The sequence below is a fragment of the Borostomias antarcticus genome (assembly GCF_949987555.1).
Source record: "Borostomias antarcticus genome assembly, chromosome: 23".
Classification (NCBI taxonomy): Eukaryota; Metazoa; Chordata; class Actinopteri; order Stomiiformes; family Stomiidae; genus Borostomias; species Borostomias antarcticus.
In genome coordinates, this window is record NC_140256.1 from 4,739,986 (window position 1) to 4,759,342 (window position 19,357).

Consider the following 19,357-nt stretch of genomic DNA (forward strand, 5'->3'; position numbering starts at 1 on the left):
TGGGGATTCGTTGAAGCGTTTCAAACTCTCAGACTGCGTTGTTTTTACCTTTCCTCCAGTAGGGTAAGTAATAGCGCCAGTCCCAGTTCTCCCAGTTGAGCTGAGGCATAAAGAGAGGCTATACTCCCCCTGGTGGTCAATATAAGTCAACACATCAAATCAAGTACATGCAGACAGCTACAGTTGGACCTTCAGGTAACGATCTTTGCAGATCCGAGACTTCAGCTACCTTGTAAAGTAAAGCCATAACAATGTTCAAATTATCCATTACAGTCTACGAAAACCTGAATACAACCGGACCTTAATTGCCCCTATTTCAGCTTCCATCAATCTAGACTGGAGGTTTGTGTTGTGGGACAGCTCCATCTAGTGGTAATGAGTGATCAGTGACCCGACTGACTCGTCAACCTCACCGTCACCCAGGCAGAGTCCTGCCAGGAACAGAGGAGGAGGGGAGGGGAGAGTTTATCACCACTGCACTGCTGCTCTCATGGCAGCTCTGAGAGCATCAGCAGGGTCTTTGGTTTCCTACATTAGTATGGTATGGTGTGGTATAGTGTGTGTGTGTGTGTGTGTGTGTGTGTGTGTGTGTGTGTGTGTGTGTGTGTGTGTGCTTGCGTGCATGCGTGTGTGTTTGTGCATGTGTGTGTGTAGGGCAGCTGACATTACACCACCCTGGGGACAGTCTTAAGTACCTTACATCATACACACACACAGACCCCCACACACACATGCACACAAACACATGAAACAGGACTGGTTCTGGCAGTCTCTCATCTGTCCTCCATCCCAGCCATATGCCGGCCACAATAACCGCTCAGCTCACTGTGTGTGGGAGTGTGTGCGTGTGTGTATGTGTCTGAGTACAGATGCTACAATTCCTTTGATGGTGAAGCTGGGCAGCATGACTGGGTTTGTTTGCATATCTAACCGCCATCTGCATTTGGCGCCCGGTGTCGTTACAACAGTACCACAGTGTGCTGGAGTAACCTAGAGGACTCCAACACCCAGGTCAGTACCACAGTGTGCTGGAATAACTTGAGAACTACAACACCCAGTACCGCAGTATGCTGGAGTAACCTAGAGAACTACAACACCCTGTGTCAGAGAGGGGGGAGGAGGACAGACACCAGGCTATTGTGTGTCACCATACAGGAACACAAAGGGGACATGATTCTCACACAATAGTGAAAATATACACACTCCTACAGGGAGCCGGGGAGACTGTACACTCCTCTCTCTACTCACTCTCTCTCTCTCTCTCTCTCTCCATCTCTCTCTCTCCCTCTCATATTTTCATGTGATATCTCTTTCAATTTCACGTGCGTTACCTCTTTCTATCTCTCCCTGTCTCTCTAAGAATGGAAAGCTTCCCACAAACAGATCAACTCCTGCAGTATTAAAAGGAGCTACAAATTCAGGTCATAAGGAGAGGAGAGGAGGAGAGGAGGAGAGGAGGGGAGGAGGGAGGGGAGGAGGGAGGGGAGGAGGGAGGGAAGGATGGAGAGTGCTGGATCGGGAGTGAGGGCTGCGTCTGAAACTCCACTTCTGTTCCTTGAAAATGAAAATGACGTCTCTCTATAAACGGATCAGAGAATAACGGCTATGATCCCGGGACGCAGCTTGACTCCTTATCCCTCCTTCAGCTAGAGATTTCACACCGCAACACACACACACACACACACACACACACACACACACACACACACACACACACACACACACACACACACACACACACACACACACACACACACACACACACACAGAGAGAAGCCTTACAGTGGGTGGGTGATATGAGTCAGATTCATTGTCGGCCTGAAGAGTGGAAGACTTGTCTATTTGAGTTTGAGTGCTGGTTAATACAGAAAGCCAGACAAACAAGGCTCTCTCTGTGAACATGTTCTGTGGTCTGACGGCCAACAAAGGTGGCCTCAGACCCTCCACTCTCGAGATCCCCACTATCAACAACATCTGCTCTACAGCCTGAGAACACTGCCAATAATAGTCAGGTTCGGTCCCTGTATGAATTGAGATACTGTAAAAGTCAACGTGTCAGAGAGAAGTGAGGAGATGCGTGGGTACTGTAGGTAGGGAGTGAAAGGATTTGAGACTGGGGCCAGGGCACCGAAGTCAAGGTTTATATTAGTATAGTAGTGAGGAGAAAGTCCATAACAACTTAACGTAATGTCGCCTGATTGGTTTCAGAAAGCCAGCGAGCTGAGAGAGAAGCCTCCCCGACCAACAGCATGACCTGATCAGTTTCATTACGTTAGCTTCTCCGCTAATGAAGATTAGCAGACGTCAGCTGTCCTCCTCCATCCCACTGCTTTCTCATGGCCGGGCCTTCGTGACCCTGCCTCTGCCAGGATCTGGAATCACCCCCCCCCCATCCCCTCGAACCCAGATGAACGGGATGTAAACATGCTCTATTAGCAGAGCACAGCAGCTGATTGAGCACTTGAAATATCTTGAAGAAACGTCATCAATCAGCAGGCGACTAAGAGGACCCATTACCCTGCTCTCTCCAGCTCCTCTCTCTCTGTCCTGTCTCACCCTGCTCTCTCCCAGTCACCTGACTGGCCACACAGGGGAAGACAGACCACAAGGACAACATGGAACAGGGTTCATATGCCCCAGATCAATAACATCATCCCAATAACTACAACGATTCCCATCTCGTAAGGTGATCTGGAGACACTGGACACGGGCAAGCATACACACAGGGAGTCTAGAATTAGATGGACATGGACACACACACACACACACACACACACACACACACACACACACACACACACACACACACACACACACACACACACAGTATACAAGGCTGATGTACAGTACTTACATGCTACTCTTCTTCTCTTCTCGTCTCCTTGGGGAGCTGATAGAGTTCTTCCGGTGCTGGCTAAGGGAGCCCCCCATGGCAACGCTGGGCGTGTGTGTAAAAGAGTGAGTCAGTCTAATTCCAGCAGCCACTCTGTGTGTGTGTGTGTATCCTTGCCAGCGTCCTGTCTCCAGATCACCTCCGCCAGTCTCCCAACGTCACCGAGTTCCAGACAGACCTGCTCGTCTTCTCCGTCCTGAATGACTCTCTCCTTCTCTCTCTGCTGATGCTGTACTGTCTGAAGTCCAGATCACATGTCAACTCTTCCACCAGCTCTCTGCCCCTCTCTCTCTCTCTCTCTCCGTCTATCTCCCTCCCTTTAACCCCTCCCACCAGTCAGTGCTCTACCCCTCCCTCTCTTCCACACATACACACAAGAGCCGTCCCTCTCATACGGTGCAGATTACAGCCACTGGTTAGGCATGACAGAGCCTCTCCAGAGAGAGAGATGGGGGGATGGAGCGGCCGTGATAGGACGGTGGGGGGGGGTGGGGGGGTAGTCTAAAGGCCACCAGGCTCTGGGGGATGTACACTCCTTGGTTGGGGGTGGAGGGGTATTGTTCCTAAGGGAGACTCGCCCCTATTGTTAATCAACCAAGAACAGACGGAGAGAGATGGATGGGGGGCGGGGGGGGGGGGTACTAGGGCACAGCAGGGAGGTGGGGGGAACACTGCTGCTGTTGTTGACCACATTCTACCTGCTGTGACCCAGTCCCCCCCTCCCCTGGTTTGTCACCCGGCGTTAGCATGACAACACACACATGACGTCATCATATTACATTAGGACTAATGATTAGAACCCACCATTCCAGCTGAGAATGCAGATCAATGAAGGGATGTGTGACACTTTCATCAACTACAGCTAAGTGCTCATCCCTCGAGTCTTTACAGATACACGATGAAGTGCAAATGTAATGTGCGTCAATGTTTACACCTGTGTCGGTAACCCACCCTTTTCCTATATAAACAAAAAAGCCGAGTGTCCCTTTAACAGTGGTTCCCTTGCCCCAATGCAGTCTTTTCCCAGCGCAGGTTGAGCTCTGCAGTAGACACAGAGGTGACGGTGTGCGTCTCTCTCTGGCTGAGTGAGGTCTCTCTCTCTCTCTTTCTCTGGCTGAGTGAGGAGATATGCTGGAGGTGCTTACGAGCCCCGAGGGCCAGAGAGCAGACTGAGCTGTGTGATCAGCTGCTGTTTGTACAACAGCAGGGTCTGGGAGCTGTGTGACCGGACCAGAAAAACTCATACTGTACCAACTAGATCTTAGCGCACACAAAACCTAGCCTGCCCCCTGCTGGTGGGTTCACATGATGCACCTCCCTCCATTCATCCAGCAGGATTATGTTACAGGGTACCGGAGATTTAATCTCATTAAAATGTCTGTATGATTGATACATTGCCAGGAATGTATCTACTGCTTCATCATCCTCATCACAACTGGACACCAGACTCCATCTATATGATTTATTGTGGCACACACACCATGTACCCAATATGGTACTGCAGGTAAATACAAAAAAGTACATTTACTTTTTTTGAGTTTAGAACACACAATGCCATAAAGTGCAAAAACGTAAGGGTAACAGACTTCTTTGAGACTTTCAGGAGTGAAGCAGGGCCAAGCGAGGACCAGGGTTCTTTACACCTCCATGGCTTAAAACAGGGAAAGGGAATCCGAGAATCAAAACCCTTGAGCCCTTACACAATCGACCTCTGCCGATCTGAACGGTGCGGATGGGTGTAAGCACATAATCAGTGATTCATAACGCATTATTGATGATCGACGATGACATTGCTCGTTTTAACCACTTCAGTCATACTGCTCACATCCATCGGACACCCTCAGATCTGCGTACATCAATAGAGCGGGAAGCAGCTAGAGGGAGAGGAGGGGAGACTAGGAGGTGATTATACTTCCTGGTTAGCTCTGAGAGCAGAGAGGACTAGAAGCTTCCGTGTTCTGAAGAGGGCAGGTGCGGTAGCACTAGGGTACCTGACGGAGCCCGTACGAAGCCATGTATGTATGGGTCCGTCAGACCAAAAGCACCTCTGAACATCTGGCCATGCGTGTTCATAAGCAGGGTGGGGGATGTCCTGCTGCTCCAGTTGTCTGCTACAGGACAGCTCCTTATAGGGGGAGGGAGGGGGGAGGGGCAGGGTTGAGTTGGTACACATTGAGCTCCTGCAGTTGCCAACTGGAATGAACAGGACTCAACTGAACACGCAAAACCAGGAAGAGGAGGGGGGGAGGGGGGGTATTTCTCCCATCAAGCCTGTCCTGCATTTCTGAAAGACGCATAATACAATCATTTCACTATATTTTAAATAACTATCATATAAATAGATATAAAACATAATTAGAAGGCAATGTGAACTTAATTGTTCATGTCAGTTAGACAGACATCAACATCATATTGCACTGGAAATTATGGGTTGGGTAGTGTTTGTAGCCAACCTGGCAAGTACATAGCCTACTAGCATACGCCACCTTCAGGAATCCTGCTCCATACCACCCTGTCAAACGTTATGGCCCTGCAGTTATCAGTTTATAAATGTCCTAGGTGTCACAGGATGTAGTGTTAAAGGAAGCAAATTCAAAAGATATGATCTGATATAAAAGTGATGGAGTGATAATGATAAAACAGCATCAAATGTCAAGTGTTAGATGGAAAGCTGCGCTTCAAGGCTTCCTTCTTCAAAATCAAAATCAATCCTTCCTGTCCAGTCCTTCATCAGGGCCCCAGCTGACTCCGGTCAACTCCAATATCAACCCCAGAGACCGACGCCATCTTGAGCAGGAGACGCTGCCGTTTGTTGACACCCAGACGCAAAGGCATTCTGGGAGAGGAGTGTGACTTTGACTGGGGACTCTCTGCGGTCACTGTAAGAACATGTCACCATGTGAGCGCTTTGCCTGAGTTGAGGTGTTTATTACTGCTGTGGCTGCTCAACTGCCACGCCCAGCTTGTCATAGATATCCTTCAGCAGCAGCAGGGCCGTGTCCTCAGACTCCCTGATGGGCAGACAAAACACACACACACGTACACACACACACACGCACGCACGCACGCACGGACACACACACACACGCACGCACGCACGCATGCACACACGCACGGACACACACACACACACACACAGAACAGCATAAGCATACAGCAAGAACATACACAGCATACCACAACATACAGGGAGAACGGCATATGAGACTCGTAGTACACGACATGAAAACAGCGTAGAAACATAGAAAGCTACGAAACCGAGTACACTGATCAAAACAGGTCTGTGCAGTAAGACGGCCACACAAGCGCCCTGCCAGCGCCCCCGTCAGCACACCGCGGACAAGGAAGGGCTCACCAGTAGCAGAGGTGAGACTGGATGGCAAAAAGGTATTCGTTGAAGCTCTCGATGGGCTTCTCCTGCAGGACGTAGTCTATCCTCCTCCCGCCGTTCAACATCCCCACTTTAATCTGACGCTCCGGCCCCTCCTCCCCCGACATCGAAGACTCCGCCTCCTCGCGCACACCTGCGGGGTTCAGAGGTCAGCCGCGGGACCAATCACACGGAGGCCACGCCGGACAGTAGGACGGTAGGACGTCTGTGACATGAGACCAGTTACAGTGACGGACAGTGTAGGAGAGGAGGAGGAGCCTGTGGATCTGTGAGCGAAGTTAACAGTGACGTCAGAGGATGGGGTTAGCTTAGAGAGGAGGGGTGGACAGACAGGAGGGGAGCAAGACAGAGGTACAGGGTGGATTGGGAAGCAGCCAGAGAAAGGGCCAGGGGGTGTAGATATCTACATAAGGCGCTTTCAGACCCGTACCCCCCCCCCCCCCCCCCCCACCGGCCCCCCGCCCACCCAACCTCGAGGGAAAATCCCCTAGAACTCCGTATTCCTAGAACTCCCCATGTAGAACGCGTTCAGACAGCCGGGCAGCTCCCCCCGCGTGCGAAGGAGACAAGTGACTTGCCTGCTATATCAAGGCAGCTGCGAGATAAAATAAATCAAAATAAATCATTCTTATTTTAGCAACACTTTACTTGAGCAACGTTTAGACTCACAGGGTCTTCTTCAGGCAAAATATTTGTTTCCAGCAGATGTCTTAGTTATAACAAGATTGAACTAGGGAAGAAGTTTCTTTGCAAGTATGGTATTTATGCATGTTTAGTTTGAGAAATCCCCGCAATGCTCTGCAGTAAACACAGTGATTTGGTTGTGATCGCAGACTTATAAACCTCATCTGTACATGGGGAAAAAATATTTTACTTAGTAAAAAATATAATACTTAATTACAACAATATTGAACTAGAAAAGCAGTTTTGTGTATGGGATTTATTCAGAAAAATAGAAAAATCAACGTGATCACACGGGAGCTTTTTTTGCGCAGTGAATTTAAATATGGCACCGTTGAAATAAAACTTTGCCAGTAGTCTCCCTACTCAGCCAATCATAGATGGTCAGCGTTGCCGCCCCACCCACAAAGTACTGTCTTCCGGCAAGAGAACTACCTCGCGAGCAGGGTCTTTTTGGGGGGGGGGGTTGTAAAGTTCCCCGCGAACCCGCCCTTAGACCCCGGGCCCCTTTGGCGTGAACACGGCGAGTTACCCCCAAAGGAAGCACAGCGGTGAGAAAGCGCTTACAGGCCCTGCTACGAGCGAGAGGCACTTCTGACGACGGCGCTTCCTGTCAGGGTCATAGTGGGAGAACAGGACAGGACAGGGGGAGAGGGAAAGGCAGACGAGGCCAAGCAGAGCACGGCCGTGGCATGGAGCTGAGAGAGTCTGCAACAATGGCATACATCACAGTATGGACGCAGTCATTGTGGGAAAAAAAAGCAGAACGCTACTAAATGTATAGCCGCACTCAATCACCACTATCCTTATTCTCCAGATAAACATGACTGTAAATATTAGTTTATCAATGTGGAAGTCAAAAGAAAGTGTCCTGTACTGTCCTGCAGAGGACTGGACAGTAGTTCAGGCTAACCTACGAAACAGCTAGAGTGAGTGAGTGCGGTGGTTCAATGTTAAATCATTCTAGCCGTGTCTCTCTCCTGGCTTACCTTGGAAGTAATGCTTATGAAGGGCCTTGGGCCACTCCAGTAATCTAGTCCATATACCAGCCTTGCTCTCCTCCCTCGTAGCAGCAGAAGCGACTGCAGCCGAGGTTGAGGCTGAGGTGGCGGGGGTTCAAAGTTCAGGGTTTGGGTGGGGGGGGCGGGAGGGGGCAGCCACCAACACAGTCAAGAGGAGAGGGTGGGGGGGGGGGGGCATGCAGGGAGGAAAGGGGAGGAGACAATGTTAGACACGCATCTGTAGAAGCGCGCACGCGCACACCCGGGGTTTGGAGAGAGGCGTGCTGGTCTCACCTTCTGTGTCCTGAGCGAGGGTCTCTGCCGTAGATCCTCCCTCCTCGCCCACAGGGGGCAGCGCTGCGGTCACGGGCAGCCGAGAGAAGGACTGCCAGGCTGTACGCAGAGAGCCCAGAACGTTGTTCTTCAGGTCAGCGCTCATACGGGTCAGACTCTCCTTCAGCTCTGTGGGGCCGGACGAAGATGGACAAACACACACGTTTTGTGTTTATTTATCTGGTCATTTGTCTGGTAAAACACAGACAGACAGACAGACTGGCAGATATACACACACACACACACACACAGGCAAACACACACACACACACAGGCAAACACACACACAGAAAGAGAGACTGTCAGACAATCAGAGAGGCAGGGTAGACAGATAGATAGCAAGAAAGAAAGAAAGAAAGAAAGAAAGAAAGAAAGAGAGAGAGAGAGAGAGAGAGAGAGAGAGAGGAGGAACAAACCCAGGTGCATCCTCTTGCGCCCCTTGTGGTGGGGAATGAGCATGGGCTCCAGGTCCGCCTCTGAGACAATCATGGGTTCTATCCTGTAGGCCACGGGGTCGAACTACACACCGGGACAGACGAACGGAGGAACGGTCAGGATCCTCGGGATCACGAGAGGACCCCGCATCAGGCCGCCTGGACAGACGTATGTATGTGTGTGTTTGTGTCTGTGTGTGTGTGTGTGTGTGTATGTATGTGTGTGTGTGTGTGTGTGTCTACTCACCGGGTGGTAGATGTTGTAGAAGCTCTTGCAGGTGGGGAAGGCGTAGTTGGGGTCTATGCGTTTGAGTCCCCGGACCGTCAGGAACATGCCGATGGGAGAGCCGAACGCAAAGAAGGTCTGAGGGTGGAAGGCAAGCTGGGGGTAGTTGATGGACACCTGGAGGAGGGAGGAAGGGTGAGAAGGTGAGAGAGACAGAGAGAAAGAGCAAGAGGGAGAGAGAGAAGAGAAAGAGGGAGGGAGAGAGAGAGCGAAACATGAAGCTGAACGCTATTTTCCAGCGACTCAAAATCATAAGTGGGTTACAGGGTCAAATGCTAGCAAAGCCAATTAGAACGGAATATAATGTAATTCATTTCCTACAATTATAGACAATGAGGAAAAAAGAAGAGAGTGAATGACCAGACGACCCTAGCCATGATATGGAACCGCAGGGACAAGGGAACATCACGAGGACCACTCAAGGAGGAACACAAGCAGTGTGTGTGTGTGTGTGTGTGTGTGCATGTGTCTGTGTATATCCTGGTGAGTACAGGGGGAGAAGATGAGGGTGTGGAGACAAGCCAAGGAGGAGAGACAGCAGGAGAGACAGACCTGTCCCTTGGCTATGCCCCCGTTGGTCTGTCCAGGCAGCCAGAGAGGGGGGAGGAGGGGGGGGAGGGGGGAGCAGGAAGTTGATATTAGGCTCCACAGCCTTCTTTGCACAGCCAGAGAATCCCAGCCACCGTGAGGCGAGAACGTATATGCGCGTGTGTGTGTGTTGTGTACTACCTGTCCGATACCCACGTCGAAGTACTCGTAGTCCACGGTTGTGGACACGCTGGTCGAGGACTGGCCTCGGAGGAGCGGCCGTTGCTGTGCCGTCGTCCCGGGAAACTGGTCGCCAAGGTGATCGTCGTCAGACGGGGCTTGCAGCCCGGGGGCCAGAAGTACTGTCCCTGACCTACCACTCTACACACACACACACACACACACACACACACACACACACACACACACACAAACACACACACACACAAGAGTAAGTACCTCATCCATAACCTCTCTGCAGGTCCCATCAGTTTGATCAGAACAGAGTCAGACCTCCAGGATGCAGTTTGATCAGAACAGAGTCAGACCTCCAGGATGCAGTTTGATCAGAACAGAGTCAGACCTCCAGGATGCAGTTTGATCAGAACAGAGTCAGACCTCCAGGATGCGTTTCCTCCTGATGAAGTTGAGGATCTTCTTCCGAGGTCCCAGAAGAAGGCCCAGCTCCTTCAGATCGCTCTCCTGACACAAGGCCTTCAGCCACAAAGGACAGGGGTCAGCGGTGTGTGTGTGTGAGTCTGCATGTGTGTGTGTGTGTGTGAGTCTGCATGTGTGTGTGTGTGTGTGAGTCTGCATATGTGTGTGTGTGTGTGTGTGTGTGAGTCTGCATGTGTGTGTGTGTGTGTGTGTGTGTGTGTGAGTCTGCATATGTGTGTGTGTGTGTGTGTGTGTGTGAGTCTGCATGTGTGTGTGTGTGTGAGAGTCTGCATATGTGTGTGAGTCTGCATGTGTGTGAGTCTGCATGTGCGTGTGTGTCTCACCAGTGAGTCCAGGTCTAAGTGCTCCCTCTGTAGCGTAGCCAGGTGTTCCTGTAGGCCCATCTTGATCAGAGCCTGCTCCAGGGCATCACAGGTCAAAGGGCATGGCTCGTCACTAGCAGCCTCCTATGGAGGAGAGAGGGGACAGAAGGGGTTAGGGGTTAGGAGGGCGGAGGAACTGCGACCTCTACGCTCGGTTCGGTCCAAATCTGTCAGCGTGCGCCGCTTGATCCGCAAAGAGGTACCTCCTCCCTCTCCGCCTCTCCCAACGGCGTCTTCTGATTGGTCAGCAGATCGAACAGGATCAGAGACCCTGGGGAGAGATTGAGGTTCAAGATTTGAGCTACTTTTGAACAGTTTTTGTGTGGTGTGAGTGTGTGTGTGTGTGTGTGTGTGTGGTGTGTGTGTGTGTGTGGTGTGTGTGTGTGTGTCTCACCAAGGCTGTGCCCGGCCACAGACACTGCTCCGGTGAACTCGGGGTGTCTCTCTCTGAAGAGGGTGTGCAGCCTGTTGACCTCCGAGGCCACCGTGTCGACGATGGTCTGACAGTAGGTGGGGCTGTTGTAGAAGAAGAGGTCCAGCAGGGTGTCGTTGGTGAAATGTCTCAGCCGGCTGATGCTGGGAAGAGTGATCCTCTGGATGTCCCTGAAAGAGAGAGAGAGAGAGAGAGGGAGAGAGAGAGAGAGAGAGAGAGAGGGGGGGGAGAGAGAGAGTAGAAAGAAAGAAAGAAAGAAAGAAAGAAAGAAAGAAAGAAAGAAAGAAAGAAAGAAAGAAAGAAAGAAAGAAAGAAAGAAAGAAAGAAAGAGACAGATACAGCAAATAGACGAGAGAGTTTAGACGCTATGTACTGTACAAGTATTTCAGTGCAGGACAGTGTGGAGCACTCTCTCTCTCCCTACAGTGTGTGTGTGTGTGTGTGTGTGTGTGTTCTCACTCGTCCACCCCGGTGGCGTCCCCGTGGAGAGCGCTGTGCCAGTTGACGGGGAGGAACTCCACTCTGCCCACCCGGCCCTCCTCCTGCCCTCGCTTATAGTGGGAGCCCAGGAGAGACAGAGACGCACTCCTGAAGTCATTCACTACACACACACACACACACGCGCGCGCACCCACGCATACACACACACACGCACACACACACACACGCGCACACAGTCAACACTCAAATCAAACTTTATTTGTGTAGCGCATTTCATGCACAGAGGCAACACAATGCGCTTTACAGAGAGCAATGGGGAGGGGGGGGGGGGGGGGGGGGGGCATAGGTCCAACCCTACGTATTCCAGAGGGAAGCAAAAAAAAAACAGTTCACCCCAGGGCCAGAAAAGTGAGCTGTAAAAATTCTTCCCTGACCTCTCCCAACGAGACGATCGGGTAAGCTCCGGGAAAATGTTTAAGTCTATTGGCTGAGAACGTTTACAGAGCAGTAAACATGGGCTAAATATTTAATAAGAGAGACATGACTATCAGCAGAGTAGATACACAGTTACAGAGATGTTGCCTAGGCCATAATAGGATATTTAAGATATAATAAGGTACAATAATTAGCAGACAGGCTCCTAAAGAATGAAGAAAGAATGTAAACTAGGTACAGCTGCTAAACAGCGGTGGGGAGACAGAAAGCAGAGAGCCAAGAATAAAAAAAACGGGGGGATGTGACTAGATAGGGGCAGCTGGACACTCACATAAACACACACCCTCCACACAGGCACAGGCAGGCACGCACACACACACACGCACACACACGCACACACACACACACACACACACACACACACACACACACACACACACACACGCACACACACACTTACCACACTGAATGATGGATCTGAAACGGAGGTCACAGGCTGGGCCGATGCCATGGACCATGAAGACCAGGTGGTCTACCTTGTCTGGCTCACCTGGAAAACACACACACACACGCACCCGCACACACACACGCACACGCACACACACCTTGATATGACATGACGTTTTGTTTGTATGCATAAAGGATGTGTAAAAACAATATTTGCCATCAACACACCAATTGTTCAAACGCACCGTCTGGTATTTCAGCTGGGATGTTGTTTACGCCCCTCTTGACCGTGCGAGGGCGCGTCTGCTCCGAAGGGGAGGTGAGCCACTCGTCCTGCGAGGTGATTGGCTGGTACTGCATGATCAGCTGAGCGCGGGGAAGAGACAGTGAGGAGTCAGGGGGGGACACACGGTAACCCACTCGCGTTCGGAAGGAGACGGAGAGGCAGGTGTGACGGAAGCGGAGAGCTCTCACCTTGGGGTTGTGCAGGATAACCGTCTCTCCTGAAGGAAAGTCCAGCTTTTTCTTCCACTCGTTTAACGTCACTGCAATCATATACACATCCTGAACGACAGAGAGATAGAGAGAGAGATGGAAAGAGAGAGACAAAGACAGAGAGAGAGAGAGATGGAAAGAGAGAGAGGCACAGAGGGAGGGAAGACGGTTGTCATCGAGCCAGAGTGTGTGAGAGGAAGCGGCGTTAAGCGACGGCGTGAGAGTGGCGGCGTCACCTCCAGACTTCTGCTGAAGTCCTCGGGGTAGGGCATGTATCTGATGTCCTTGTCGCCCTTGTAGAACCAGGTGCAGCGTCGCACCTCCGACGGACTCTGCTCCCAGTACACCGCGTGCTTCGTCCGCTCCTTTATCCTCACGTCATACCTCTCGCCCTCCACTGCTACCACCACCTCCTCTGCTCCTCCTGGGCACACACACGCAGGTTCAATTTCCAATTGGCGACTAGATTTCGGAAGGCTATCTGGGAAAAAAAAAAAACTTGGCCGGTAGATCTACAGTTCCCTTGGCAGGTGACTCACCGTGAGCCAAAAAGTTAATTTTCACCCCTGCACACACGGTAGGCACAGGTGGACACGCGAGTACGTGCAAAAGGTTAGCAATGACCACAGGCGACTGATAGCTGATAGTATGATAGGTGATACTGTGCCAGTCTGTGTGTCTGCCAGCCTGACCGTTGTGCCCCAGTAGGCTGCAGGCCAGCTCTTTCTTCCACACTTAAACACACATACAAACAAATACAGTGTGTATGAGTGAGAGTGTGTGTGTGTGTGTGTGTGTGTGTGTGTGTGTAATGTATGCGTGTCCCCTCCCCTCACCACAAGCGTGGGCCTCCTCCAGTCTGTCAGAGTCCTCTCGGCTAAAAGGGAGCCACAAGTCCTTGTCGTCGGCCCGGCGACAATAGAACCAATGGGGCAGCACTTTCTGGTAGGGCGGGGCCGATTCCGCGTCAATCAGCTCGAAGGAGGAAGAGGAGGATGGGGAGGCCTCATCTGACGCCGGCGACACCTGCAGCATGACGACAGAGCCGACAGTGGAGAGAGGCATCCGGACTAGGGCTGGGTTTAAAAAATCGATTCATCGATTCTGAATCAAATGATTCTGAATCAAATGATTCTGAATCGATTCATGAACCCCAAAAATAAATAAATGAAGGAATGAATAGATCATTAATTCATTCAATGATTCATTCATTCATTTTTGGAAATCGGTATCGATACCCAGCCCTAGTATTGATGTGTTGCATAACTTGGCAGTCATGTTATTAAGGTTACAGGAAAAAAAAAAGTTTTTAGTAACACTAACCGAATCGATATTGAATCGAATCGTGATAATCGATTCTGAACCTTGTGAATCGGAATCGAATCGATTCTTGAAATTCGAATCGATATCCAGCCCTAATCCGGACGTGGTGACGATGGTGTGATTACAACGCCGCCGCCGCGCTCCACTGGCCACAACAGAACCTTTCCTCCGGGACAGCGCCATCTTCCCTCAACAACGGTCCAATCTAGCGTTCTCTGGCCGCTGGGGCTTTAATAACAGAGGCCGCCTGAGACTCCTTTGTGCCTTTCCCTGAGAAGATCCATCCGACCCCGGGACGATGGGTCGGGACCGGCAGATGACACGGAGAGGGTGGGGACTCTCTCCAGGTCACACAAAGCCCTGCTGTGTTCCCTCTGCCTCAACTAACAACCTCTCCTCTCTTCTCTTCAGTGCATGTGAACCTAAACACATCACGAGTGCACACGCACACACACACATACGCACACACGCGTGCGCACACACACACCACATAAACTCTGTCTCACCCCTGTAAGTGAGGGAGATGGCTGTCTTCATGGAATGGCCAACGAGAGACTGATTAATCATATACAGATTGCTGCAGCAGTAACGACCCCCCCCCTCCCCTCCACCTATCAGATCATTTACGGACCTTGTTAACCAAGAGCCGGCATGCCCTATCCAGAAATCAGATCTGCAGTCTTGTCTCCTGTTTCCTTCACAACAAAGAGTGTTTGGTAAGAGAGTGGAGGAGAGTCTCCAGACAACAACAAAAATACAACATTCTGGAATGTTCGACCCATCCTCTCTGCTCCACTCCAAACAGGAAATGAAATGTCAAACGTGTGTGTGTGTGTGTAGCGCTGCACCCTACAGTCAATGGTGCACTCTTGAGCTGTTTACAGACGTCAGACCATAGCGTGTGGACTGCAGGCCTATCTTGACAGAACACACTAACAAATGTTGTGTCATTCAAACTACATCAGGTGATCACTGACTGGACAACCGCGTGACTTGATGTCGCTATTCGTTGCTCTTGTGATCAGCTGGTCTCGATGCTATAAATGTTGCCATGTTGTTGCACAGCGATAACATGTGACCTATGACCCCTCCCACATGCCATTCCTATTGCAGCTCAGTGGAGCAGGAGAATGCAACCGTGTTCTCTGAGAAAGGAGACACAAACTCACACAGACTCCCCTTTAATGGTGCTTCAAGCATCGCATCTAGAAAGACGTGATATAAATAGAATGCTGATCATTATTATCACATTCACTCACACACACCAGAGCAGTGTCCTTCAGAGCTCTAACCTTTGCTTTAGGCAGGTGAGTGTAATGTTAAGGTGTGCCAGAGGTGCTAGAACAGCCAGGGCAGGTGGGTTCTAGCTGACAAATCAAAGGGTGTTAACAGAGAGCTAGCTGTCCTTTAGGCCAGGGCCTTAGAGGGTCATCCCCACACAGTGTGACCTTTCCAGAGCTTTGCAGAATGAACCAGAGGTTGACTTTGCCCTTTCACTGGAGTCATGTCAAAAATGTGTTGAAGCCCGGGTCTGGGCGAAGCACCTGTCCTAACCTACATATGGCCGTCAGGGATTATAACAGACCATATAGGCCTAGTGTCTCTAGTGTCCTCATTCCACATACTCACCAACTGCAGCTCACGCACCTGTTCTCCAGGAGTGTTCCCATCCACAAGAGTTGGTGGAGATGTGCCAGATAAATCCTGCACAGTGATGGTGGGGGCGGACCGAGATGGATCCCCCTCTTCCCCAGAGCCCTGTGACATCACCCTCACCCCGGACCCTCACAGAGGGACGCTTGCTCTTCACTTTGGAGAAAGCTGAAAGCATTGAAAAATACATCCCATCAATGTTATATTTATATTGTAGGCACGGAATCAGGCTGACTAATGTTATCTGACACTTGACTAATAACATTAGCGAGACTGCATCTAATGTTATTAGCGAGACTCCATCTAATGTCATTAGCCCAATGTCAGAGCTTATAGCTACCCTTATCTCTAGCTGGCTGCACCGACCAAGAAGCGAGCAAAGTTACAGTTCGCAAACGTTAGCCTAGCTAGCCTGGATAGGGGGGCACACTGCAACCTTGTAAGCAAGCAAAACCTCCAAAGAAGGTCACATAGCTAGCTGGCAGCACAGTGGGACCTTGGTGCCCTATTGCCTTGGTGGCGAGCTAGCTAGCACTGAAGCAATAAACAAATCAACACACACGGCAACTGACCTGCTGCTGATGAATGGTGTGTTCGTTTGTGGTCGGAGGTGGCAAGTCGCAAGTGGAAAAATACCTACCTCCGACCTGTGTGCATTCGAGCTATATACCATGATATCACAGTTACCTAGTTATATCTATATACCATTATATCACAGTTACCTAGTTATATCTATATACCATTATATCACAGTTACCTAGTTATATCTAGTGCATTCGAGCAACTGGGGGCTGAGAAACATATCCGAATTTGCGACGAGGAAGTGCGAGTTCATGCGGTGTTTTATTTAATAATTCCTAGCAAGTCGCAATTTGCCACCTCCCAGTTATAAACGAATGCACCATAAGTCCTGATGGGAGCGGGCTAGCTTGCTTACCGGCTAGCTAACTTACTAGCTAGCACTAGATAGAGCCGACCATTTCCCGTTCTGACATGATTGTCGTTTCAAAGCATCATTCTACAGCTGTCGCTAAACTCACCAAGGCTTCCCAAAGAACATTTAAAGTATGGGCAGTTTTCTACTTGCTAAGTCAGAGTAGGAAACTCTTGTTCTTCGGTTGTGTGTGTCGGGGATGAGACCCATACAGCCGACTTACGTCATGTCACCGCCCCCAAACATCAACATGACGTCACGATCCTATTCAGTTCCTTGGTCAAAGGTGGCTGTTAAAGTCAAACGCATTAGGCTATACCGTTTTCACTTTACAGACGCTGAACGAAAAACTACACGAGGCTGCACAAGTTATCCAACGACTTTGCTTTGAGGGCTCCCCTTCTTTTAAATAAATGGATTCGGTGTTTCTTGCCCATTCCAGCCTGTTGTCCAGGTGCACCCCTATGCTACTACTTGTATGGATCACATCAACATCGACACCACTAGATGGAAACAGCGGTCAGCGAAGCCTTCTTCCTCATGAACACCACCACCATCATGGTCTTCTCTACGTTGAGTTGCAGGTAATTCTGCCCACACTAGGCCTGTAGTGTGTCTGTCCGTCAGTCCACCTTACACATCCAACAATAGCAGAGTCGTCCGAGAACGTCTGCAGGTGTCTCTGAGTTGTAATTGAAGTCCATGTAGTGTGAATAGGAAGGGGGAGAAGACAGTCCTTTGAGGGGGCCCTGTGTTGCTGCTGACCACTCTCTCTGACACACACAGCCCTGAAGCCACACATTCTGTGGTCTGCCAGCCAGGTACTCTGCCCAGGTCACCAGGCGGGCATCCCTTGTCCGTAGCTTGTCTCCCAAAAGTAGCCTAATTTGAGAGGCACTTGAGAAATCAAAGAACATACACTGTAAGTCATTGTGTCATGTGACTTCAATAAAGTTTATATTACATTTATGGCATGCACATCTGTAGACTTACTGTACCAGACAGTGTTCTATTACCACGGCTGCACCACCCGAGGTATTACTGACTGGCACATACAGCTCCTTTATGTCATTATTGCCAGCAGGGGTCCTACTAGACATGTGTCTTCACCCCGAACGAATGCTTACTGTAAAACGAATATTTCCGAATCAGGGGTAGTAAACTATTCTCTATATTCTTGGAATTATATTAAATTAGTGGCACGTGTGAAGCATCCCAATTAGCCTAACCACATTTTATTTGATTATTTATTGATTATATTTTATATTTTATTATAGTTTGTAAATTATAGTGGGATAACACTGTTTAAGATTACTTTGTCAAGGATTGATTAACCATGTAATTGCCAAAAGAGACCTATCAACACTACAGGTTCAAATGTAAAGTGACTGTAAAATAGATATCAAACATTTGATCATGAAACCTTGCCTTTAACCATGCCTTTAAGCTCTGGGATGTTGATTTGTGTTTAGGACAATACAGCGAGCCCCATTCTCAATGGACAATTGTTGAGAGATACAGTCATATGTCCCCTGTTTGATCTTTCATCAACAGAAGAACATCACAATACCCCAGACCTGTGAATATAAATGAACCAGAGCACACCAAACCTACTGTACCCATGGGATGGTGCATTTCACTCACACCGTAGACTCTTATGTGGGATGGAAGTGTGTTTTCCATCATCAGACTTCCAGAAAAGTCAAGAAAGGACGCGGCATAATTTTTTTTATAAGTTCATATGTAAGGTATTGTGCATTTTATGACTTTCTCCAGTGTTTCTATACACCATGTTTCTACACATCATGAAGTCTGTTTTCAGATGTGGAACCACTTCAAGAGGGACTTCTGGAACTTGTCAGAGGTCGAACACATTTGGGTCATCATCAACTTGCTTTTTCACTTTGTAGGCATAAATGCAGTGGTGTGTTTTCAGTTTGACGGCCGCCATACTGAAAAAGGAAGTTTTTCCTTGAAAAAGGAAGTCAATGTAGCGGTTATCGCACGTATGATTTCAGTTGGGAGTCGAGGTTACTCATTGGCTCTACCCTTTCCCTATCTTTGACGACATCTTACTACATACCACAAGGGTAGAGCCAATGAGTAACCTCGACTCCCAACTGAAATCATACGTGCGATAACCGCTACATTGACTTCCTTTTTCAAGGAAAAACTTCCTTTTTCAGTATGGCGGCCGTCAAACTGAAAACACACCACTGCATTTATGCCTACTAAGTGAAAAAGCAAGTTGATGATGACCCAAATGTGTTCGACCTCTGACAAGTTCCAGAAGTCCCTCTTGAAGGATACATTTCTGGGGTTCGGACTGGCTGGGATCCAAGCATGCGTGAAGTGGGTGAGAGAGGGAGCGCAGGCAGAACTGCTTTACAGTAGATAGCGCTCTATTCCCGACTTGGCATGGTCATAGACTTTTACAGCTGTATTGGATGTTTGAAGGCTGTGAATGAGGAAGTGTCTTGCTGTTTGAAACTCATGGGCTCAAGGGTTTTTTGCAATCCGGCCATATACTGTAGGACAACAAACGTTTCTGAAGGAACTGTATGATGGAATTGTATCTGGAAATGTATTGTATTGAATGTATGAATCAG

The 19,357-nt window shown here is 49.6% G+C and overlaps 1 protein-coding gene across 1 annotated transcript; it reads right to left on the reverse strand.

Annotated features, from left to right (window-relative positions):
- Positions 1 to 4,462: 4,462 nt before the first annotated feature.
- LOC311324560 (triacylglycerol hydrolase DDHD2-like) lies at positions 4,463 to 16,972 on the reverse strand. The gene is made up of 18 exons (XM_084457032.1): positions 16,855 to 16,972; positions 15,791 to 15,982; positions 13,675 to 13,864; positions 13,075 to 13,262; positions 12,818 to 12,907; positions 12,589 to 12,709; positions 12,357 to 12,446; positions 11,480 to 11,621; positions 10,982 to 11,190; positions 10,791 to 10,858; positions 10,549 to 10,671; positions 10,166 to 10,261; positions 9,749 to 9,928; positions 8,981 to 9,136; positions 8,716 to 8,818; positions 8,261 to 8,428; positions 6,249 to 6,417; positions 4,463 to 5,904 (listed from the first exon to the last, which is right to left on the reverse strand). The coding sequence occupies exons 2-18, from the start codon at positions 15,926 to 15,928 to the stop codon at positions 5,823 to 5,825; spliced, it is 2,313 nt and encodes a 770-aa protein (XP_084313158.1). The 5' UTR covers positions 15,929 to 15,982; positions 16,855 to 16,972; the 3' UTR covers positions 4,463 to 5,822.
- Positions 16,973 to 19,357: the final 2,385 nt, after the last annotated feature.